At 43.5% G+C, this 26,316-nt stretch overlaps 1 protein-coding gene across 1 annotated transcript in view; it reads right to left on the reverse strand.

The window, feature by feature from the left end:
* Positions 1-26,316, reverse strand: part of LRP8 (LDL receptor related protein 8) — a 170,669-nt gene that overhangs the window by 19,307 nt on the left and 125,046 nt on the right. The window contains exons 4-5 of the mRNA XM_041483481.1: positions 19,800-19,928; positions 4,890-5,252 (exon numbers count right to left, since the gene is read on the reverse strand). Coding sequence (XP_041339415.1) covers positions 4,890-5,252; positions 19,800-19,928 — 492 coding nt within the window. The remainder of the gene's footprint in view (positions 1-4,889; positions 5,253-19,799; positions 19,929-26,316) is intronic.

Below are 26,316 nucleotides of genomic sequence, written 5' to 3' on the forward strand. Positions count from 1 at the left end.
GGAAAGCCATATGCACTATATTCATAAAAGCTGCAAAGTGAGAAAAAAAATCCCAAGTAATAAGCACAGTTATAGGAGCAGCTGTGCTGCCACGTTTCAGCTAATAAACCCAGGCACAGGAATGGGAGGCCTCAGTGGGACATCTGGGACAGCAGCTCCGAACTAAGCACATGGGATCTGCTGCTCTGCCAAATGCAGAAAAATGAAGGAGGGAAAGAAACTAAGCTGTGGTCTGGGAGAGTCACAGAGCACAGGTCTGGAAGTGGCACCAAGAGCTCCGGTAGGAAGGCAGAGTCACTTCTACTCAAACTATTCCTGGCATGTTCAGCCTCCTGCCTGGGGAAGCCCTGACCATGGAGAAAGCACCCTGCTCAACAGGAAACCTGACTTCTGCCAAGCTAAACCTTGGCCACTGCAAGGCTTTTCAGTTGTCTCACTGAAAATTCCTTTGCCACAATTATTTATTGTCTTCACCCCTAGCTTGAAAACCAGTTTTCTGTAGCAACTTCTGCTTTTCTGTAGCAACTTCTACACTGAAAATTCCTTTGCCACAATTATTTATTGTCTTCACCCCTAACTTGAAAACCAGTTTGCTTCACCTTTTCTGTAGCAACTTCTGTGTGTGGAGGTAGGATAGGATGATCCTCCATTTCTGACTGTAAATATTAACCCCTCACAAAAGTGTAACATGTAATTAAAGGAATGGGGTTTTGTCTTTTCTGGAGCAGATACAGGTCTCCAGTTTATCAAGTAAATCTGTGTGACAACAGCTACAGATTTAGAAGATGGCTGCTATAAAACCCATAATTGTCTTCAATTGTAATCTTCAAAGCTCTTCTCAAAAGCAGTTCTAGTAAATGCTAAAACCAAAAATGTTTCTAATCCTAAAACTAATTAAAATTAGGAGAATTTTGTAGGAATTGCAAAGACAATGCTGCACAAGCACCAAAAGACTGAGAGAAAAATGACAGCACAATTCTTAGCTCAGTTGCTACAGAGACTGCAAAACACAGATGTGGGGCTGTACTCCATTGCACAAAGCTTTGCTTCAAGAAGAGACAGAAGTTTGGAGACCAGGCTGGGTTTCCTGGCTCAGTTCTCACTCCACCAGAGCTGTAGAAGTTCAGACCTTTGAGGAGCAGCCCCTGAGTCTCTTAACAGACATCTAGGAAAGGCAGATACAGTAACAGCTCTTACTGATTACAAAGGCACTAAAATGCATGTATGGCATTTCTAATTTTTGCTGCATTTCTCAGGAGAATTCCATATTATCCTGAAGTTGAGGCATTAACCCATCTCAGCCCCACTGGCAGAGCTGACAGCAGGTTCCCATTAAGGCCATTCCCAAGGAAAAGCAATAACTCAAGAAGAGGGAAAAGCTGTGCTGTTTATTTGCACAAGATATTCAGAAAATTGCTGTGCCTAATTTGGAAGGTTTAAATCAGTGAAATCTCAGTAGTTTTACAGCCATCTCCTCAGCAAATCAAATACAAAACTAATTACCAAAGCCCTGCTAAATTAACAGGCCTCCTCAAAGAGACACACTTCTCATTCACAAATCCTGGGCACAAAGCTGCATCGCTCAAATTCAGCAGGTCTATTCCAGACTCCAAACCTGAGCCTCAGTTTCTTCTGGTTTCTGTCTTCTTTTCCTTCCTCCCCAAAAAAGAAAATCCCAACATTTGCAAAATGCATCAATCCCATTTCATAGATGGAGAGACAGAGGCAGGAAAGTGTGAGGTCAGGTCTCAAGGGGTCTGTTTTCTTGCTGTCAGTTGTAAGCATTATTTATTCTCCCTCCTGGATGCCTTAATGCAAGTTGCAAAGGACATTTTAAAATATAACCATTCCAGATTTGGAGACTAATAAATCTAACCTAATGTTCATTTTATAAATATACATATATACATATTTGAATATATATGCTATGGAAAAAACCCCAGCCACCCAATGTTCTCACACAGCCTTCCTGAAATGACTCACTCCTTCCCATTTATTGCTGTCTCGTTGCCAAAACCCGTTCACCAATTGTCACCCTTCATTTCTATTCTACTCATTTACCAATCCAAAATGTTTATAACAAATGATGGTTGATGGCCTCATGACTTTTTTTTTAAAGCATTAGTTCCCATCTCTCTGTTTATGCTGCACAAACCCATATGATCCCCATTTGCAAGACAAGATGTAGTGGTGGGATCTGCAGTTGTTAATCAAGTCCAGCCAAGGGGCCCATGTGCCATCCTTGTTGCTAAGGGGACAGAGCTGTGTCACACACCTGTAACTCTCTGCATGTCCCATGGCTCTGATCTCAAACAGAGAATTTCTGCAGAGGAAAATAATCAGAAAGGTCCCTAAACTCTACAGTCCAACAGATGAGCAGTGATGCTGAGTTTCCAGAGCTCCCAAATGTCCCTTACTGCAGGCAGGTGCACCCCAGCAACAGCTGCATTTAGGATGGGGAAGCAACATTAATTTTGGCTCTGACCCAGCCAACACATCAGCTACACGAGCACTCAGTGCTGCAACTTGGCTGAGCATGAGCACTTGGCTGCTGCCTCAGAGAATCCCATCCGTGCAGTGTGGACAGCTGTGGGCTCACACACTGCTGTGGCACTGGGATGCAACCAGAACCAGGCATTGTGTGCAGAGGAGCACCGAGGTAGCTAAAACAATGGGGCTTTGAATCCACTGTTTCCCAATGCACAGGACTGAAGGCAGCACAATCAGCTCACATCCTTGTTTCTCCCAGGTAGACAAACTGCACATTCTATTGGATTGAGACTTTCTGGAAAGAGACCCTCGTTGTGCTACATCTCCACTAGTCAGAATTCTCTCAAGTCTCTTCTGCCACATTTCCCCCTTTCTCCACTGGTTGTCAGCACCGTGCTGTGCTGCAGCGGTGTCCAGCTGTTCCTGGGAGCTGCCTCTGGAAGTGCTGCTGGCTGAGGCTGCTCTGCAGCTCAGGGAGGCTGGTGGAGCTGTGCTCCTTCGGGCCTCACAGCTGGGCAGTTTGAGCTCAGCTGGACATGGCTGGTGCCTGTCACACCAAGGAGAGAGGCTGGGGAACAGTGGGCCCTCTGCCTCAGGAAGGTACATGGGCACAGTCCCACTCCTCTCACCCAGCAGAATGTCAAAATAAATGGGGCCTGTAAAAGACTTAAAACATTTCAAGTTGAACAGGGATTGAAATTTAAGAGGCATTTCATCAGAAAGAACCATCAGTGAGCTGCTCCCCTCTTTCTGCATTTGGCAATAGAAGGGAGCTCACCTTTCCCTTTCCTGAGCTGTCCAAATTCAGCCATCCTCTCAGGCTGCCGTCACTGCAGGGAATGCATCCCGTGGGGCAGAGATCAGTTCTGCTGGAGTCCCCTGTACCAGACACCAGTTCTTCACCTTTGTTTGTAACATGGCCCTGGCCACTGCCTCCTGATTTGCAGGGGACACAGGTACAGGACTGCCCACGGGAGGTCTCAGAATGAAAACAGGCACCAAACCACCCAGGCTGCCCCAGCCAGCAGTGCCCATCTCCAGCAGCTGTGCTTCTGCATGGCCTTCCTGAAACAGAGCCAGGAACCAACTTTGTCTCCTGACTCCACGGTCCTTGTGGTCCTTCAGACCCTGGCAGAACTGCCTGGGTGCCTGCTGCCCAAGAGCTCTGTCAGCAACTTCAGCACCTTCTTGGAGATGAAGGAAAAGACAGCCTACCTAATCCACCCCTCCTTGGGAGGAGGGCTGACAGCCTTGTACCCAGCAGCCTGAGCTGCTCTCTTCCTAACAGAACATTTTTGGCTTCTATTCAGCTCTTGCCTCTCTTAAAAGAGTCCTTGGCAATTTTAAAAGCACAGCAGCTCCAGGGTAACCTGTGGCTCATCCCTCTGCTCTCCTGCAGTGCAAGTGCTGTCTAGGATTCACTACATCCTTCTCTTGTTAAAGAGAGAATGAATTTACACCTGCTTCTCTGCCTGGAAGGAAGTCTGATGCCCAGCTCCTTGAAGGGCTCTCCCACACTGCTGCTCACCAGCCTGGCCTTGGTGTTGTCACAGGTATGAAAAGATGGTGCTGGCAAAAGTGATACATTTTCTTAGATACCTTGCAAAAATCCCTGGGTTTGCAGCTGGTTGCTGCCTTCTTCCCCAGAGGTGGCCCAATGTCAGAGCTGCTAAATATAAACAGCTATGTAAATATTTAATTTCAATCTTGTCATTATGAATATTCTAGCAAAACATTTTGCTCTTGTTTTCTTCTCTCTCCCTCCTCAGCTAAGTGACCAGCTTGAACAGTTTAGTGGCTAAAAATGGATGAAACATTCAAAATACCACACATACCAACACCAGCTTGTTAAATGCATGAAGCCAGCTGAAAAGAAATCCATTATTTATTAGCTCTGTGCCTTTATCAAGCCAAACTCAAAATGCATTTCAAACTGGATTATTCAGAGGTACTTCTCTTGACTGCCTTGTTCAGTATACTCCAACTTCAGAGGCAGAAAATGAATTATTTTTTTCTGCTGATCATATATTCCCTTTAGCATAGCAGCTTCTAACCTCCAGGCTGTGACCCCACCATGCAGCCTGAGGGCTTTGAACATTTTTTCCACTTTTCACTCCTTGTCTTTCTAGTGAAACAGAACTCTTCTGAGGCACGGTACCATCCAACAGCTCTTACACCTCCTCTATGGATTCTGAAGGAAAAAGCACAGAAGGAGTGTGGAACACCCCTGACCCTGCTGGGCTGGGCACCCAGCCATGTCATGTGGGACACAAGCGCTCCTTGTCTGGCCCAGCTGCTGCTCAGACATCAAAGCCTTTCCTTCAGACACAGCCCCCAGCAGCCTCCTGGCCCTTCCAGCCCAGCCCAGAGCCCTCAGCCCTGCCCCTGCAGACACTCACGGCAGTCCTGCTCATCAGACTTGTCCTTGCAGTCCTCGTCCCCGTCACACTTCCAGTTGAGGTGGATGCACTCGCCGTTCCCGCACTGGAACTCGTGGGCCGCGCACGTGTTGAGCGCCTTGGCGTCGTAGCCGCACTTCTCCATGGACTCGTCCGACTGATCCTCGCAGTCGGGCTGGTTGTCGCACACCCACAGCTCCGGGATGCACACGCTGTTGTTGCACTGGAACTCGCTGGGGTTGCAGGTCAGAGGGGAGCACTTCCTTTCATCGCTGCCATCCCCGCAGTCGTTGTCGCCGTCACACACGAAGATGATGGAGATGCACGACTTGTTACTGCACTGGAACTCGTTGGGAGAACAGGCTTGGGAATAAAACAAACAGGTAAGCTGGGAGGTCTCCAACCCAGCCCTCACCAGTGGCCCAGCTTTAGCACGTTAGGGATGTCCGAGGGCAAAGGCATTACCAGAGCTGTCCTACCCCAAAACATTTCTCCCAGTGGTGACCACACGGCAAGGAGCTGGTGAGGCCACAGCGCTCCTCAGCTGTGCCTCAGGATGCATCCTCTAGGGCAGCCCTGGAGAAGGAGGGGCAGCAGGGCTGTGGGAACTGCGGGACAGCGCTGTCCTGGCGCTGAGGAGCAGCAGGGGAGCCCCGGGCGGGAGCAGCAGCAGCAGCACGGAATGGGAATGGGAATGGGAAGGTTGGAAGGAGAGGCTGGGGCTGTGCTGGCAGCGCCGGGGCTCTGCTTGGCTCCACGCTGACATTACCAGCTTCCTGACTTTCATAAGCACAGAATCAGGTTTCAGGATTTCACAGTATGCCTGGTTTTGGACATATTAAGTGGGATGTGTAGGGTAAATATTTAGTGAGTCGAGCATCAATTTAGCTGCAATCTGCCAGTAAGGCCCTTTACAACACGCTGAATGCCTTCCCTGGAAATCACAACTCAACATTAACATACAAATGAGGCGCTTGTCAGATCGAAGCTGAGTGGAGCACTCTCCTCTACAAGCCTAATGGACAGCTGAACCAGAGATGCCTGCTCAAATTAAACTTTCAGGTACTCCAGCAAAGTGCAGTTCGAAGTCACTTTATTCCATCAAGGCACAGGGGAATCAAAACCATGGAAGAAATTCTCTGTAAGTACTTTGAGGTAGTTATGTACAAAAGAATTCTTCTGTAATTTCAGCCCTCTACAGGGAAGTTATGGCTTTGATAAATTACAAGTACAATAAATATAAATGCATATAAATTACAATAAGCTTTTTTTTTTTTTTCATTGTACTTGGGAATTTTTTTTGTCTTCAGAAGCAGAACTACTTACTGCCATATCTGCAGAGCCCCTACACTAGACCACACAGTTTAGATGGTACCAATCACTGCAATGGCAATTGCACCTGGAGAGCAGCAGAATAATCTCTCTAAAAAACCTGTCATATCCCAAATTTCAGCCAGTGACAGGAACCCAGTGGGATTCTACTGCAATATTATGTCTGATTTATGCCTGGGAATAAAGCTGTATTTATCCAGCATTTAAGAACCTGTTCACTTGCACAGATGCCTAATTACATTCTGTCTGGCAAACTCACTGGGCTCTGCCTGATAACCTAAGCAGCCTCTCATTTTACATCAGAACACGAATACACACACACACATTTATGTTTATATATATACACCTCTCCCCTCCTGCCCTGTGCTCTGTCCCATTTAGCCCCAGGTTCTCCAGATGTTAGAGCACAGCAATCCACCTAACTAGAAGAGAAGGAGGATTGTCTTCCTTGCTGCAATGCTGCCATGCACTGGCCAAGACCCAGGCTCTCTCCAGCAGGGAGAAATGTTAAAGAGAATCTCAGCTGCCCCACTTGACACCAATCATGGAATGCAACAGAGCAAGGCACCAAAGGAGCTGCTCGGCTCCTTCTGCACTTGGTAGAGGATTTTAGATACTGAGATGCCTTCAACAGGCACCTGTACCTTGGAACAGCCACAATTTCTCCTCTCCAAACAGGAGGAACTAATACTAGGAGGTGAACCTTTCTCATAAGGACTTGAAATACAAGCACAGTCTGGTGGAAAAGCATTTAAAAATCTTCCTCTTTTTCATGGCAAACTTGAGACCATTAAAGTGCTCTAAATATTACCTAAATTCTGCTCTATATCTCCATTTAGCAGATATCTCTATCCTTACCCCATGACTAGAAATCATCTATTGGCCCTACTGATGGGTACCCAGCTATATAACTTAACACTGTCTTCAGAGGAGCCATTACACGGAACTGCATCTGGAATATTCCTCCATAAAGTGGAAATTCAAGGTAACAGTTAGAATCTTACCAATCTATTTTGAAATGGTTGTGGGAAAACAGGAATATTTCAATGGCTATGAATAGTTTCTATAACAAATAAAGTCTGAGAAGAAGAAATTGCTTTTCTGGCATTATTTTGATGAATCTCAGAAACAGATCAGAGAGCAAAATCTTGCATAGTTCTTTGATCCTTAATGTTTGGGCAAGATTGTAATGATTTGCACATTCCAAATGTGCATAAATTTCCTTTCCACCAACTGTAATGAACCCCTCTTTTTCCCCTTGTTGTTTTCCTGGTCCCACCTCCACCCCTCCTCCTGTTTGTACAGGTTTCCCTTCAGAAATCTGCTGCATTGGCAAATTAGCGACTGAGAAACATAGAGTGGGATACAGACAATGGAAGTTTGCATAAAGGCTCCCCCTTTGCACCTACAAATCCCAGTACACATATAAAATTACTGATAATCACAGCCAGAAAGTAGAAGCAGTTCAGCTTTTGTAACCTCTCATGAGGACTTTCTCAGTGAAGACTAAGAATTGCTAGCTAGAAAATTGCATGGTCATGATTATTTTATTTCTTTTTAAAAATTAAGTTCAGTGTGATGCCAGCACCAGAGACTACAAGCTCTCTCTCCACGAACAAGCACAGCAGGCTGGCTGTTGGTAACTCCCCTCTGGGGATCCAGCAGTTCCTTCTGGGTCACACCTGCCCCCAGCAGAGCTCCATCCACCCCTCCCGTGCCCTGCTGCTGCCATGGCAGGGCAGACAGTGTCCCAAGAGCCCTGACCCTTCCCTCATCCTCCCTGGCAGCAGGGTGGGGAGCAGAGCTGTGCCCGTCCTGCGGCACTGCCTGGCACCAAGAGCCCGATAAATAAACACAATTATCTCACCCAGCACCTGGAGAGATGGGCACGGGGCAGGAAAGCCCCAGGGACAGTTTACTTCACATCCCCTTCCATAAATCTGTCAGGGTACCTCGCAGTCCCATCACTACAGGATTTCATTGCCCCCAGAGCATTTCAGCAGAAAATGTGCCAACAGTAATTAAATGATCGCTGGGGTATTTTTTGACTCGAGCAATTTGTTTGCATCCTCCAAATTTGCTGCCTATCCTATTGTAGGCTGATTCACTTAAGACCAAGGAATCAAATAATAATTTGCTTTCTTTAGCACAGAAGAAATTAATAAACGTTGTACTCTAAGGTGCAAAACCTACTTCAAACATGAGTGATCCCAATAGAAATTTTGGAAATGTTTGTAAAGATGTGTTTAACCAACAGTCTTCAAAGCATAACTATAACAGCAGTTTACTGTAGAGCACTGTAATGTTAAAAGGTTCTTCACAGTTTCAGGAAGTAAAATATCACACATAAATGATTATGTAGAGGTGATTTTGCCTATAGACAGAACACACCAGAGGTATTCTGCATTAATTTTTGCCCTGTGCTTTGTGCCAGTCTGTAGAGCACAACTGTCACAGTTTTTGCCTCACAGCCTGCAGCTGCACTCTTGTCACTTCTCTTGAGGAGAGTAGAGCAGAAGCAGCCTTGGGATAGAGGAAGTTAAAAATAATAAAATAACAGAAGATCTGAGAGATTGCAGTTGTGGAGCTAGTGTTTCGGTCTGGCTGGTTCTCTTTTGCCCAGAGCCAGGATTTAACCAGAGGCTTTAGTGAAGTCTGGTGCAGCAGGGACACTCTTAGCTCAGGCATGGCACCAAAAAATTCAGAAAATTCTGCCACATGTTTTTTTAAGTGCTTTTAGGAAAAAGCAGAATGCTCTCAAGATGTAGAATTCTCTAAAAATACAGAGTGCTCATTAAAAAATTGTCATTTCAAAAAAATATATATTTGTACATAACATTTCTACAATGGACAACTCTACCAAGCATGGATCCTTAAATCTAGATAAAATTGAAAAAATGAAATAAGTGGTGTGTCCATCATTGCCAGGAGCTGGGAATTATGTACAAAGGACTATAACTGCTGTCATTGCTAATCTCTAATTAAAGATTTTATAGCTTTTCAGTAAGACTCAGGTATTTAATTCATTTCTCCTCCAAAAGAGCCATTTCCACTTGAAATTACATGAATGGCTTAAATAATGATAATTATTTGGTAAAATTTGTGGTGAAGTGGATAGCAGCAATTATCCACTGATGCTGAAGACAAGAAGATAAGATGAATTATTACACTGTATTTTTCTGACACTATCCCCAAAGCAACTTTAAAAATGTGTCTGAAAATTTATGTTTGTTTAAATCTGATAATGGATCTTCTAAAGCAGGCAAAGGATGATTTGTGCATACCAATATTTCCATCAGGGAGGGAGAGATCTGCTGCTTATTCATGGCTGCTTCAACACTGGCAGGGAAGGCTGCTGGCCTTGAGAAACTCTCCAAAGCTCTGAGATTTAGGATTTGAGTTCTGCAGGGCTGAGGGGTGGAATTCCTGAGCTCCATCTGCCCAGGTGTTCTGCCCCAAGTGCAAGCCCAGCTCCCCCAGCCCCCAGGAACCAATCTCTGAGCTGGGCCAGGGATAAGGAGGTCACAGAGTGCAGACAGGGTAGATTATGTTGGAACTCCCAGTTACCAGCACTGTCAGCATGTTAGTTTTGCTTAACTAGTATTTATTTTCAGGTTTAATTATGTCTAAATTATTTATTTTGCCTGCAGTCAATTGCTTACCAAATACCTGAATATTTCATACAGATCTTCTGTCAAATGCCAGTCTTTAAAGCACAGATTCATGCCTGGAAGGACAAGTTTCCCATGGAAAGCTGCCCTCCAGGAAGGACAGCAAAGGAGATGGAGGTAAATGAAGATGACCTTGAAGCTCATTGCTCTGAAAAAATGACAGGCCTCCCATGGAGGGAATAATGCAGCGGAATTGCAGCCTCACTCCCACCAGTGGTTGTTGCCATGGTGATTGATACCGAAAAGCCCATCTAGATGGAGGCTGCAGCAGGAATAGTAATTCCTGATATTGTTCAAGTCACTAATGGAGCTAAGGAGCCGTCTCACGCACTCCTGCAAATTAATATTTGCGTGTGCTGGCTGCCTTTGTCACACGCTGCCCTCAAACACAAATCAGTCATTTTCCCATTCTCTGCAGCAGTATTTGCATAGTATTAGTTAATTATAACCCAGCAACCAGATGCCAAAGCCCCTGCTGACAAATAATAGTTGGTTCAAAAATGTATTTGGTGATTTAGAATGTATTTCCTGAGATTCATATATTCATTCCAAGTGGTTTAATTATCTGGAAATAGAATTAATTATGACCCCCAATTTACGGAGAGAAGCAGCTTATGTACCAAGGTATGCACACTCTGCACACTGTCTTTAATTTTACGTATGTGCAATAAGATTGCAACTCCTACCTGCGGTCTCCTCAATTTTCCTTCAAACCAGGAAAGGGTTAGGAAGTTTATCAGATGTTCTTCTGGCTAAATGACTGAAAATGACCTCAAAATAAGAACAAGTGAATCCAGTGCAGAGGGTTTAAGGGTAAAATAAAGCAGCTTGAAAGACAAAAATGGATGGTCAGAATACCAAAGGTTAATACTGTTCTGCTTTTGTGACCATCCAAGACACCCCACGGGGGTCTCATGAGGATAAAGACATTATTATTACTCTTTTATATTCTGACTGGAATATAATCAGCTGAATCAGATTGGAGATGTTCAGTACTAGCCAAAATTTAACTGGAAAGCAAATGTGCTGTGAAGTGTCTAGTGAATTTCTTTCCTGACTTTGAAAATTGGAGCCGGTACAGGACAAGCTCACTCCTATTCCCTTAGACATGACTTGCTTATTAAAATGGCAATTTTACAAATTATACCAATTTGGCAAATCCCTCAGAAACATCTGATAACAGCCATTAAACTAACATCTGCTCTAATATTATCACACAAAATTCTGTATTTCTGAGGAATATATGAATGTTCAGCAAGCAGAACAGGCATTCCTGAGCAGGGCTTCATCCTGGGACAGCGCACACAAATCCCACATTACTGCACACACACAGACCTCTTGGATTCAGCAGGACTCCCTGTGGTTATGAATTTTCTGCACAGGATTTCTGTGCACGGCCTTTTCTACACACCCCCGATTTAATTTTGCCATTGTGGAGTTTAAATCACAGACACTTTGCCAGGAAAAGCCAATCCATGGGTGTCACCTTCCACCCACTGGGCAGATTCCTACTCCCTGCTCATCTGCTGACACAGACAGGACCTGCCTCTTTTCCCCACTGTTTTCTTTATGCCCAGCTCAGGAGAGACTTCATCAGAATCCTAAAAGCTACACTCAATCACACTGGCAAATGACAGCACAATTGGGTTTATTCTTAGGAAATGGGGGAAAGGCAAGGAACCCCAGCCCATGGCTCCACAGCCATGTCTCTGGCCTGCCACTTTCTCCTTACCCTTCCTAAGCACAGGGATAGTTCCAGTTTAACCAGTGGGAAAGCTGAGCCATTGTCCCAGAGTCAGTCAAGTCATTTATAAGCTGCTGCCATAACTAAGCAGGGAATCCTGGAGGTTGCTGATTCACAGGTTTGAACTCACCTGAGCAGTGAGGGACAAAGCAGAGCTCACATTGCAAGCAGTGAGGTCAGTGCCCCATAACATTTTCACTTCCACTAATTTACTTTGCTTGATGGGAACTGTCTGTAAGAGGAGATATTGCTTAGTGCAGTTTGCTTCACTGCTGAACATCACTGCATTTGGAACATGCACTATTAACTCTTGTGGAGCACACACAAAACAAGGCAAGGCTGAGAGCTTTGCTTCTCAACTCCTCAGTTTACCCAACCATGTCTCACATTTGTCTAGGAACAGTGATCCAAAGTGAGCTTGAAAGTAGGTTCAATAACAATTAAAAGATGCTTTTGAAATAAAATGGTTTGCAAGACAACTGATCTGAAGGGAGAAGTAAAAAACAGAAGCACTGAGGATGCAAGAAGGCAATTGGCAGAATTTGGTATAGCCCCATTCAAGGTTATGAATGTAAGCACATCCTATAACGACCAAGTCCATAAACACAAGACCCCTGTGGTGATTTTGGGAGGGGGAGAGACTGACAGATTGCTCAGGAAACAACCAGCCCCTGACTGTTTTCAGTTATGTGATAATTAGGGGGCACAGCTATTATGTGGTGTAGGCAATGTACCTATGTACCTACAGTTCCAGCAAAGAATGACAATCATTTCTCAAAAAACAGGATTAGATTTTCTACTCAAATGGAAAATTTAATCACTGAGTGACACTCACTGCAATTAAACCTGTAAGGGTCGTGTGCTGACTGTGCTCACATTAACAGCAATAAGGTTTCCATGCACTAGGATTTGCCTTGCAGTTTCTATGATTTGGGAATAGAAAGCAGTACTTTCCTGGATTTGGGCTGAGATGAAGACTCACATGCTCAACATGTGCAATTATTTTAAAGTTATTGGAACAAAGAAGGGTAATGAAGTGGTGTTTATTGTGAACTAAACCTTTCTCATTACATTTTATCTAATGAACAAATTTCTTTGCCATGTAAAAGCAAAGTTAATCCAACCCTTATATCATCCTCTATGAAAAGAATATTTCAGCCACTAAGATGACTTCCAGATTAGTTTTATCTGTTAATATGACTCATAAACCAACTTTTTTTTTCCCCTCTTGCATCAAACATGACATGGTCCCCTTCTGCGTAGGACTGTGCTTAGTTCAGGCTACTGATTTTGATTTAGCCTTCAGATCATATGCTCAGGAAGCAGAACTGTTAATTAGTGTAACACATATGTACTGGTGGCCACTGCAGGATGCAACTCCTACCCACATATCTGCCATCCTAGCATCATCACTGGCAAGATTTCCCTGAATAAAACTAAACAGAGATTCTTGCTTTTTGGATGAATAGGCTGAAAATTATAGCTGCATTCTTATGAGGAAAGCACTTCAGGGACATGAAATACAATTGTATTTGGCAATAAGAGATGTAATTCCTTGACTGTTTCAACTCCAGGAGCTCTAACTGTTGAAAGACAGACTATCCAAAAGATAAACATAATTACAGGCCAATTCTTGCTCCTCTGCCAGTATCATGTGAGATTGGAAAGAAGAATCAGAGCCAATGTCTCCAGCTAAAGTGCAGAAAGCACCAGGACAAAGCTTGTGTGGGTGTGCACAGGTATCCTGCAGCCCAGCACTATTATGCTTTAGTTTTAATTACCCACAAATCTTTGTATAAAAGCAGCTGTTTCACAGCCCTCTTCCAGAGCCCTGTGAACAATGATCCTTTGGGATGTGAAGGATGTGTCTGTGTGGGGGTGTGAGTGTGCTCGTGCTGTTCTCTGCATCCCCCTTTTCCCCTCTCACTCCCTCAGAGCAACGCTGAAGTACCACTGCTGCATTGTCTTGTTTTCAGATTGTGTTTTCATCTGCTCTGCTTTAGAGAATGAATTATTCATGGAACACTGATAGGGACAATTTCTCTGTGAGGAGGATCAGCACAGGGCCACCCCCAAAGCCCCGCTCGGTGCTGGAAGCTCCATTTGCACATGTGCCACACACCTTCCTTTACAAAGCTCAGCTCAAGAGCCAGCAGCAGGGAAGGCAAAGCCATTGTGCCCTCATCCTCTGCAGGTAAAGCTCTGGCACAGCTTGGGCCACGGCTTTAGGGTTTAATTCTGGACTTACACCGTGACTGTCTTACCTCTAACCTAAGTTCACACACTGCTGAATTATGTTTAATTACAATGAGCATCCAATATATTAAAAATGCAGCTACCTTCACTTTTCCTGTCAGCATGCAATTAAAAGTAACTCCCAATCTCTTTTCCTTCTTGCCATTTTGTTCTGAAGGAACTCAGGACAAATATGATTACGGGCTGAGATTTTTCCTAAATAACAATGGGGATTTTTCTGCAAATTACTACTGCTTTTGAAGGAGCTCTAATACTTTAAGCAGTGATAAAGTGGCAGCTGTACATGTTTAATTTCTGAGAGCCACGGCATAATGCACAAGCATTAATCCCTCCAGCTGTCCAGTAATTAAACATCATGTAAAGCCCAGAGGATATCATTGCTGTGCTACCTTATCTTATTTATGAAGGACTTGCATTTGTTAAATCTAGCAATTCTTTTTTTCCTTCTTGGAAATAATTGTAAATTCTTCCACCATGGCAAGTGCACTGAAGCTACAACTACCCTCTATAAAATGCCAGGAATTTCAGACCAGTCATGTTTCTTTTCATCACACACTAAAATAATGAATAATGATAGTGGAGAAATATTTCTTTTACAGGCATGACTGTGATGCTATGGGCTTTAACCCTTTTAAAATTGGTGGGTTTCTCAGGGAGAATGCATGGCAAAATCTGATCCTTTGGGTTTGATGTCCCTCTGAGGTGACTGAGGGACAGCACATAATGAATGTTAATTCATTAACAGGCAGTGAACAGAACTAACTTTGACAAAAGCACACATTAATCCAACTACAATGAAAGATAAAATCAGTGCTACATTATCACCAAGTTAGAAGGTCTCAGTAGGATCAGTGGGGATCTGGAATGGACTGGATCAGTGTCAAATCCCAGTAGGGAGCACTGGAAGTGTGACTCATAGAAAATACAGGTACCTTTGGCTCATGCAAAATACAGGTACCTTCTACTGCACAAAAAAGAAAAGAGTGCTGGGACAACATGATGCTCTTTATAGTTACAGGACAATGATAAAAGATGATAAAACACTTCAACTGTCAATAGAAAGGTCACTTCATGTGAGTGTAGGTGCAGGAGCAGAGTGGGGGAAGGTGACTTTAAATCAGCTTTGCAGTTTCCCTTCTTCAGCTGGTTCATCACCAGGTGGATCTGCTGGAGGGATGAACAGCTTTAGTCTGCTTTAAATTCTGCCTCCAGCCAGTAGTTCTCAGCTGACCTCAGGGCTGTTAACCAGGGCACTGGCAAGAGCTGACTCAAAGTTTTCTGCACTTGGACCTTCCAAGAAAAGCACCCCTCACTTGGAGGGGCTGCTGCTTTTTTGGAGAGTAACACATGAGCCTGGAGCTGTGCCAGGAGAAGTGGGAAGTTCACTCCTTCTTGAGGATCCTGCAAATGATCTATTTACAGGGCAAAGCCTGTGAGCTGCCATGGCAAGGACACACGGTTCCAGCTCAGCACACCTGTGCTTTACTGTGGTTTCCCTTATGAATTTAAAAAGCCTTTATCCAATTTGTTCACTTTTAATCTGGCATATCATGATATCATAAGGCTGAAAATCTAGAACTAATTCTGAGAAACATGGTCAGCAATGAAAAGCCTGAAGACCAGGGTCCAAAAGAAGATGCTCTGGGTGACAAAGTTGTCACTGGCATGAGGCTCCTGCAGGAATTCCTGGCTCTCACCTCAGCCAACTGCACAAGGTTAGTGTGAGTATGTCCACTGCCTGCAAATTCCCCATGATCACTGTCTCTGTGCTATAGTTCAGGAGGATACACCATGGATAAATAGCTTATTCTGCTATCAATACGACAATGAATTCATCATTTCACTGCATCCGACTGTTGGGAAAGGGGAAACTGGTGCACTTCCAACTCCTCATTGCAAGACACAATTTCCATATTGAGTGCAAGCAGTGGTTCAGGTGAGAACCAGTGACACAGCCAGAAGAGATGGGACCAGAGCCTTGTTCTCTGTGAGCATCCCAGAGTCCTCTCAGGAGGGACATGTGTGCACTGAAGGGCTTCTGTGCCATTTCAGCTGGTACAGGATGGCAGCTCCTCTCTTCCAAAGGCACTCTCAAGTGCTCTCTGCACTCCTGAGCAGCTGACAAAACAGTGCTTACTGTCCCTCTCAGCAGAGATTTAACAAGCTCTGCAGTAGTTAGCCAAGTCCAGACAGACCCCAAGTTGTGTTGCTTTAATTACAGCCTCTCCTATTTAATTTCTTTTTTAGTCTCAGTAAACACATTCCTAAGCTTCTCCAATCCATTGTGACAAAGGTTGGGTGCACTGGGAGCAGAAAACCTTCACCAGGGAAATAAGGAGGCTTGCCAGCACCTCCAAGCAAGCAAATTCAAGGCTACTAACCCTGACCTATGACTACAACACACCTGGTATTGTGAAGACTCAAATTACTTCTGCTCCAAAAACTGAAAAATAAGGTTTTTATTTTTACATAGTCTTATTTTAAAAAGGCAGAAGTTTGCATTTTCAAAAATTGTTTGTGCACTGGAAGTCAGTAGTGTTCTTAAAGCCTGTCTGTTGGAAGTCAATTATTTAGGCAGACAGGCACTTAACTACTTATGTGCAAGGATTAATACCTGCAATTAGCCCCTGGTGCAACTACAGCCTGTGCAGACACAAATCTGGATCCCTGATCACTGGTGCTTTATCCACTGCAGGTGAAAGAATTTGCAGTTTCCATTGCTTCCTTCACAAGTTCTTCCACAGGGTGAAAATCACACCGTTATCTCCTCATTCAGCTTCTCTACTTTTGCCCTCAAGTCTCTGAACAGCTGCTTTGTCCCCCTAATGTCTGCACTGGATACATTTCACATGGATTCAAAAGGCAATGATATCATTCCGAGAGGAAAAATCCAGCGAGAATTACAAGGTTCAGAGCAGTAGCTGGAAAGGAAACAGCTGGACAACTACATAATAGTCCTGCACTGTTCCTACAGTTTAGATGATTGTACACCATAATCTTTACTGTCCTCTCCTGCAGGAGATCCTCCCTTAACTTGGCTGTGAACATTCTGACACAGGGACAGGTTCTTGCACAGCCTCAGCACAGCCAAGCTTTGCTCCAGGATACCAGCACAATCCTGTTACTGGTACAAACTACCAATGCAGAAATGCAGGTATAAATAAGGCTCATAAACTCCATATTAAATCCTCTTGAAGAATTATAAATCTAAGAGCCAGTTATTCCTATCCAAATGCAAGAGTATACACAGTTAAAATATTTTTGAAGTGTCACATGAGGTTGCAGTAGTAGCTTTATTAACATGGATTTAGAAAGAGCTTAGGGGTTTTTCTTCTGAATGCCCTCACTCACACCATCTTCAAGTCATCATCCACTTGTTTATTGCACATGCAGGCTCTCACCACAGAAATTATTCTGAGCACAAATAAATCCCCTTCCAAACATTTATCCAGCAAGATGTGTTATTTATAGACAAGCTGGTCAGCCCTGTGAGAAGTGCAGCCTCTGTGACAGGGTGCTGTGCTCCAAGGGGCTGCTGGTGACAGGCAGTGCTGAAGCTTCTTGTAAAATGAGAATAAAAACCTGAGTGCAGAGATTAAATTAACAAAACAAAGAGAAGAAGGGGTCTGAAGTGGTCAGGATACTGTGTGCTGCTGAGATAAGAGGAAACAGAGAAAGGAGGATTCTAACCAGAGAAGAAATGGGAATGTTAACAGAGTATCGGTGAATAAGCTTAGTGAGGTTTATCAGATTTGGATAAGGGAGAGGATAGCTATCAATCCTCCACAAGCTCCCTGTTGAAACAGCTCACACAATTGTTCTCATCCATGAGGAAAAGACCTTCATTTGACAGGCAACCTCCCTGAAAGTGCTCCCACCACAGCCATTCAGCAGTGCCTCCTGTTTCCCTCTCAAAGCGAGTTTTGACCTTTGAAAGATGCTGAGCTGAGATCCTAGGACTGAAAGCTTTTGATGTTTGCACCCACCCAGGATGCTCCAAGTTTACCTCTCAATGCCTTTTCCCCAGGTCCTCATGCCAGAGAACCCCACCCCACAGCCAGACTCAGCAGAGATTTCCAGTGTGTGGGGACAGTGCTCAGTCATTAGAAATTGGTTGAAAGCTGCTAATTAATTTCTCACCAGTTACCCAGCAAGCACCAAAATGTGGTAATTTGTCCTTGGATTAAATTTTTTTAAGGTTTTTAGTGCATGTAGTGCACATGCACTAAAACTGGAAGCTAAGTAAGAGTAGAGATGCTGAAACATCCAGAGCAGAAACACTCAGCTATTTCCAAATCCATTAATAGCATCATTATGCTGAAATGATGTGGCATTCAGAACATATCTACATTCATTTTGGGGGCTACCTAAGGCTTTGAAAAAAAAGTTCAAAGCAATTTCAAGTAGATTTTTATTATAACTAAAAGACTCTATGAGACCATTCCCATTGGTGTGAGCAGCAGCATTAAATCAGGTGAGGCAGCCACCAGTACAGAAATTGTTCTAATTTCACAAACTCATATCAGGAAAATAGCAGTTACAATTATCCTCTGAATTTGTCTCTAATTCAAGCCTCCCGTTTAAAGAAAAAAAATGTACATGCTAAAGAGAAAACACTTAAGTTTCACACAGAAAACCAATAAAAGGAAAAAGAAAAAAAGGACTAAGAAAAAATGCTTTTCCAAAGAGAGCTAAATAGTGGAACAAGTCGCTCACAAAGTAAAGGCTTTGATAATATCTTGTTTGATAAAGCTGACTGCAAAGAAATAAATTTGTCCACAGCACTCCACTCAGAGCCACAAAATGTTCATGTAAAACATATTTCCTTGTACAGCTTCAAAGAAAAGATATAATGTGGATTATGAACGGGGCAGGAATTAGAGCCCAAAATCCAGTTTTCAAATGAAAAAACTTCAATTTGTGCTGGAATGTAATCATTCAACCCTTCCACCAGTAACCTGGAAGTAAAAGTAACATTGCTGATACCACAGGCAACACTAGAAATATTGAGGGATGGGTGAATACACAGAACTTAGTGAGCTTCTTAAAAGCCTGGGATCATTTGCACATGAAGAATTTAATAAGAACAGTATCAGAAATTAGAAAGGTGATTTTACTTCTGCACAGACTGGCAAGACTGATACTCCCTAAATTTTGGTGGTCTGTGTAAAAACGAAGTTGGAAAACCAACTGGAAAACCAAAGGGAGCCACAAGAATGAGTCAAGCATTCATTCAAAAGAGAATATTTGACATCGAGAAGCATAAAGAACTAATATATTTGGTCTACCAAAAAGGCAGTCTGAGAAATAGTTTGACCACACAGTGCAGGAGTTTCCACAGACTGAAAACACTGATAAAGCACAGAAAGGCCTCATAAAAGGCAGTGCAGGAGTTTCCACAGACTGAAAACACTGATAAAGGGCTCTTTCATTCAGCACAGAAGGCCTAATAAAAGTCAATGGCCATTTAGGGACTGAATTTAAAACAGTTATGGCTACAGGGTACATCAGCCTCTCTCTGTCCAGTGAAACCAACAAGCCATCAATGTCCAGGCCCATCTATTCTACCCCAGCAGAAGCCAGCCTGAGTCTGTCCCCACTCTGTACAGGACACAGCAGGACTTGCTGAGCTACCACAGAGGAAGGTCTGAACCTTAAATCCTTTCCATATCACCTGGGTGTTAACCCTAATAATAATACTTAATTCTTCATAGAGTTCATGCATTCTCTAGCCAGCCCCAACTGGAGATTCCTTCTTTCCTCTCTGGTTCTAGAAGTCAGCACTTAGCACTGCAAAGCAGAGTAAGTTTGTTGGCAGGAAAAGTCATCCCTTTCCATGCCTTTTGTAACAGTCACTCCAGGACTTTTATAGTCCTAAATGGAGATGTTGCATCTGTATTTACTCACCAGGAGTGCAACCAGCCTCATCAATTCCACTTTCACAGTCCTTCTGCCCATCACATCTCCAGGACAATGGGATGCACTTGTTGCTTAAGTCTCCACAGCTTATTTTTTCAGATGGACACACTTGTTTGGCTGGAAGAAAAACAACCAAAGAAATAAACAGACGTTAAACATATATTTCCAAACATTTCTAACATTGTTTATGCTGTTACAGTTACTTTGACTTTGAATGGCTTGATCCTGAGATATATTGGAATGAAATCCCAAGCCAACCTGCTGCCTCCTCAATCAGGCTGCCCTGGGATGAGGCCCTTCCTGTCTCTCTCAGCCAAAATGAACTGAGGAAGTTGTTCCAATAGACCAACAGGGATTCCAGCTGAGAACTTGGGGTTGGCTGTGACAGGGAGGGGTGCTCAGTGCAAACTGGGCTCTGCCCCCCTGCCCAACACACTGAGCTGGAGCTGCTCAGGCACTGCCCTGCACACAGCACAGCAGCTCTGCACAAACCACCTCCAGCTAAACCAGGAAAAAGCAATTCCCTCATTTTAGTACAACGGTGTATGTCTAGGTTTGGCAAGGCAATTTCTAAACATAATGACCTGGGCAGATTGTGGTCAGCAAAGCTGAGGAAAAAGCAGCCAGGGCAAGCAGGAACTTGCAGATATTTAACAAATTGAGCTGTAAATGCGTAAATTGGAGGAAACTGTGATGTCAGACATGGAGATGTAGGAGGACCTGCAGAAGCAAAAACCCCAGTACAGGCAAGAAGACAACTATGAAAAAGAATTTGCCAGATTTATCTGGAACCAAGTAAGCTGTGAAGCTCATTCTCTCATAACTAGTTTGCATTGCTAAAATTCCTTTTTCCTTCATACTGGTGTAAAGAGCAACAGATCTACATTTATTGTGACAAGGCTGCTGAAATGCAAAATGTTCCACAATTTAAACAATTGTTTAGCATTCTGGAATCATCATCCAGTTTGGCAGGATTTGCTTATTAAAGAGACTAATTTCTCTCTTCAAAAAATTACGTGTATTCAAGTATTTCTTCCACTGCTACTAATGATGATAATGCTGTGTATGGCTGCAGGTCTACTGAGCAGGTGGGAACCTGGATTCTAAATGAAAACCTTCACATTACCCTGCCCTGGTAAAGGTATTTACGAAGTCAATCAGCTTCCCAAGTGCTGAGAGAGGATGAAAATTATATCTCCCCTTCCACCTACACAAGGAGACTGTGAAAGGGCATCCTACAGCCCCAAAGCATCCATCAGCCACTTGGAGAGCAGTGCCATTTAATCCCTGCATTTCTCCGTCTTAGCGCCTTCAAGTGTTAGAAGAAGCAGTTTGGAGAAGCTGCGGGCAACCAATACATCAAGAAAAATTAGGTGCTGCCACAGACAGACAGTTAATAACAGATGTAATGAAGTTTTATAACCCTGAGGCATGACAGCATTTCTGTTGAAATTTGCTCGCTGCATACCTAAATAACATTTATCAATGTTGCATGATTACAGAGGGGAGGAAAAAAAGGATCCTTACTTAGGCTTTGGGATTATTTTTCCAGCAAATTAGTAATCAAAAACATTGGAAAGGCTCCCCAGCAAGACCCCATCATGATCAGTGTGTCTGCCAACTCAGGCCAAGTCCTGTGTCCCCTCTAAGCTGCAGGTTTTGTAATACCCAACTACATTAAGGTTTGGATTGGACTGGCATACTGGGAAAACTGGGATATCAAAATGTCATGGAGACATTTGTTAATCAGGTTATTGGTCCACATTCCTCAATAATTGTTCTAATTCTTCTTCTGGAAATGGTGAGGGAAAGGAGAATTTGTTTGATGCCAAGTAGGACCAGGTCTTCCCTCCTCACTGTAAATCTCCACTGAGAACCAAGTGAGTCAAGACAGGTAAGAACATGTTCCACACACCTGATTTTGAAGAAGGTAAAATTTAATCATAAAATGGTGTCATCACACAGTGGGATCATTAACCAGCAAAAAGGTTATTTACTGGTCACAGTTTAAAGTATGGGAATTACTTTTGCTTGGCTGCTGTGGGCAGATGTTTAATAGTTTTGGGAAGCTCTAAGGTTTAGAAAGGTATGAACAGAAGGCTCCTATTTATGGAAAGCAACCACTGTGTTAGTCATCTCCCTGACAGAATAATTACAGACATTTAAAATATGTAAATCAAAGCTTGAACTTTCAGGGATGCAGCAATAGAAGCTGCTCTTGGTCACAGATCATCAAATCTCTGTGTTCCAGTGGTTTCTGCACCCAAGCAATTGTTGCGTGGAAGCCAACGACTTGTAAGCACTGGCAGGTAACAGAGAGGGGATCTTACACAAAACTCAAAGCAAACCTTTGGTGAAAACACACCTGCATTTCCAGCAAGTTGGGTGTTTTCCTCCCCTCTCCCCTGAGGCTGCAGATGCAAGTGGAGTCCATGTTGTTTTCCACACTATTAAAGAGGCTTTCGGCAACTGCAGACTTAACATTTCTGTTTCTGTGCACGGCTTACACAAACCCAGGCCTCTTGGGCTGACGTGACCAAAATGTGTTACCTCCTCCTTCCCTCTTTGTGCAGGCAGAAAGGAAAGGGTTAGTGCTGTGTGTGATGGTGAGTGCTCTTACCCTGGATGCATTCTGGACCAACGCGAGTTATAGCAAGATCTGCCTTTTCAGAAAAGCACCATTAAACAACTTGGTTGAAATGTCAGACACATCAAGACCAATTTATCACAATGAACTGCAAATGCCAAGGATGGACAACAATGGTTTATTTATAACGAGACAAGAGCAAAGAAGACAAGAAGGTTCCATTTACTCACTACCGCCAATGGCACATTCTTCTTTCTCTTTATAGGAGGCTACAAAGTCTTTCAGAGAACCATAGAGCCTAACTGGCGCCCCACTGTTTGCTTCCTCTTGTGCCACTGCTGTGCTTTTCAGGCTCCGGACATCATGTATATTCAAGAAAGCCCAAGAAAACAAAATTGATTTACTTTCAGAAGACCATTTGTCAGGTTCTCACCAAACAGGTACTCTAAGAGCATACACAAAATGCAATTAAGCAGCTTCTACTGGTGGGAAACCCACAAGACTTTTCATCAGCAGACTGAAAAGAACGCCCTTTGTGGAAATACATCATCTTACAGGTCTGAACAGCTTCTCTATCTCTGCTGAAATAACTAACTCCTCATCCTCTCCAGACTGCCCCTTGTGGTTTTCCCAGGTTCTTCAGAAGCTCTAACCCAAAACATTTTTTTCTACAACAGAGAAAACTCAATACTAAAATGGTTTAATTATTTTCTGCCATGCCAATGAACTGTTCCCACAAATATTTCCACTACTTTTATTATGGAATTTTAAATTCCTACCTCCCTCTTTCCTCCAGCAATGGTTTAGTTGTCAGCTTTTCTTTTTTTTTTAAAGGAATGTTTTTTAACAGGGACCTTCCCTCCTCAAACACTGCCCTTAAATCTTCTTTTGTCACAACTGGCAGAACTGCCTCAGAGATGTACCAAGAACAAAATAAGTGTTCACACCTGCCCAAGTACAGGACTAGAATCCAGTTTGTTTCCAGAGAAAACAAGCCTAACTGGTAAATGAGCAACTGTTCTGCAGAGAGGAGGGGAGCTGACAGGCAGAGATTGCTTAGGGAAATTCAGAACTCAGAGTTCTCAATCACTGAAGATTTGTGATTCAGAAAAAAATCTCAGTCACAAGTTTGCATATATTGTTCTTTATATATATGTGTGTGTACGAATTTTTATATCCTCATCTACACTTACTACTGACTTAAAACTCAAAGTTTCCCATTGAAGTATTTAAGGTGCATAAGAAACACAGTTTAAAATCCACCTTCTGACATAAAATATTGTCACAGCTGAAGCTGTATCTGACTGGCACTTTCCTTCTCTCGCCCCTTCTCCCAGCTGCAGGTGGCTGTGAGGAACACTGGCCTCTGCCCCACCGACCCCAGCTCACGCTGCAGCTCAGGACAGGTCGCTGTTGTTTACTTTACTTTACTTTTGATGTGTCTCAACTCTTCAAGACACATCAGATTCTGGGTGTGATTTTCTAAGGTGTGTTATATCATATTTGATATACTTGATCTCCCTGATGCCTTCCTTGTGACATGTTATGATCAGAAGTGTTTGTGTGAGGACTGCAACATCCATGCTGGGTGATTCCCATGTCTTGGGAGTTTCTTTGGCCCTGGTGCACAGAGCACTGTGAGCACACAGGGACTCCCTCAACCCTCAGCTTTCACTGGGTGCTTGAGTTTGGATCTGGGCATCAGCAATACAGAGACAGAACACGCCATGGGGAATGCTAATCAAAGAATTGTTCCCACTAAGGTCAGGAGCTGCACTGAACCTTCTGTCACGTAAAGCAACACAGTACAAGCATCAGCCTGCTAGGATAGCAACACTTACATGAACTTGTGACTTGTACAAAAGCCAATCCATCAGCAGTACTTGGGTTGCTCACCATATCTGTATTACACTTACACTTGAGATCTCTGAGAAAATACAGGCAACTCTACAATTTCAGTTGAAAGCAGCCCAGGTCAAAACAAACGTCATGATTAGTGGCTTAAGTGAATTAAGATTACAGCAGTGAGACTTGGAATGAGACCAACCCACCACCAATGACGCCTCTGTTGACAGAAGCAGCCGCCCCATCCATCTGCTCCCACAGGAAACTCCATTCTGGTCAAACTGGGGCACGCTGACAGCACCAGTTCCCAGGGCTGGAACTGATGCCACCTGACTCTGCATGTGTGAGTGGGTAAGTACAGGCTGATGTGTCATAGTCTTTGTGGCAGCATGCAAAGGCACAGAATCAGTGAAAAATCTATTTGTCTTGCACAAAATGACAATTAACTTATGGGCGCTGCCTTTCAACTTTCACCATAAATTAAGCAGCTCAAAAGACAGATTAAGGAAGGTGACTAAGGAACTACACTGTAAATTGTCAGGAACAGCATTAACAATTGATACACCTGATAAATAGATTCAGTAGTGTCATTTGTTTGATGATGACTTATGTTCAGAAGTTCCCAGGGGAACAGCAGAGGATTTGCACACATTTCCCTCCATTGCACTGCACAGTACAGCCCTTATTAACCCTGTTCTTGTCTGCTTGTAAGAAGGGCTCCTCTACAACACCTTGTATTAGCAGTCCCTGATGAGTCTCCAACTCCTCTACCTTGAAACTGGAAGGAGAAAATAAGCTTGACATACAAAGGGTTCAGCTTGTCTAAAAGAGACAGGCAACAGCTACCTCACTTTTGTGCAGATTAGCACATTGGTGATTACCATCTCTGACATCAGAGTGAAATAATCAGGAATTCAAAATCCCAGGATTAATTCTAATTACCAAAATAGAGACTCACTGTCAGAATAACAGTGAGGTAACTTTTATAGGAAAAGTGTGTTCCAAAAGCCCAGACACTACAAACAACCTCAAGGAAGAAAATGATTCTCTGGTATCGTGCCAATAGTTTTAACAGGAATTATAAACTGTATTTCAGCACAGTGCAAGGAGGTAAGAGATCTCTATAGCAGGCTGCAAAGACAAATGGCACCAGGTTTTAGCTAAGCTCCATGTCCCACTACATAAGCCAGGAAGAATCCCAGGTTCAGAGCTATCCTGGCACCCTTGGAATCCCAAATACTGTCCCAGCCCAGGACACAAGCTGAACAGAAAGGACTGCATCCCCTGGGCTTCCAGTGCACCGCCTTATCTTTGATTCCTGATTGCTATGTCTTACTCATCCACTTCAAAAATCAAAACTAACATCAAACTTGGCTACAAAAAGCATTTCCTTCCCTCAGTCTGACTGGCACGACTTCAGCTGATTTTGTGTTCCTGTAAACACAGCAAATGCTCTTCTGCTGCAGTCACCTGAGCACATCTCACCTAATTCCTCTCAGAGCTTCTCCAGATACTGTTCTGATAGCTCTTCTGTTCTCTACCTGATGTGCCCAACAGGCCCTGCTGCTGAGAAATCAAGTCCTTAAATTCAAGTCAGTTTGCTTGTCTGGGGTAAATCCAAGTCTAGGTCAATGGCCCATGGTAAACAGGTGGTCAGACTGGTTGATTACATGATCCTCCTTGGTCTCAAACTGCAGGAAAATTGTGATACTTTCAGTAGGAATCAGAAAGTTTTTTAATTGCCTTTAAACTATTCCTCATGGTCATACTTCTACTTCTGAAATTTCAGAATTTACAAAGATCAGATGTTTAACAGCAGTGAGGATATAGGCTGCTGATCCTCATTAAACTCCATTTTTTAACCATCTAGTGCTTGTAAAACAACAGTGTTTTTTTACTGGTGTCTGTAGAATACACTGTGACATTCTCCCACTGTCAAGTCTGGCTGTGCACAGAGCATCCAGTTTCTAAGAGACCATGGCAGGTTATTAGGCATGAGAGAGGTGCACATGATACAGTGAGGGCTTTCTGCTCCTGAACAAACTACATTTCCTTACCTGCCACCACACATAT

The sequence above is a fragment of the Pyrgilauda ruficollis genome, unplaced genomic scaffold, assembly GCF_017590135.1.
Source record: "Pyrgilauda ruficollis isolate IOZ18807 unplaced genomic scaffold, ASM1759013v1 scaffold6, whole genome shotgun sequence".
Classification (NCBI taxonomy): domain Eukaryota; kingdom Metazoa; phylum Chordata; class Aves; order Passeriformes; family Passeridae; genus Pyrgilauda; species Pyrgilauda ruficollis.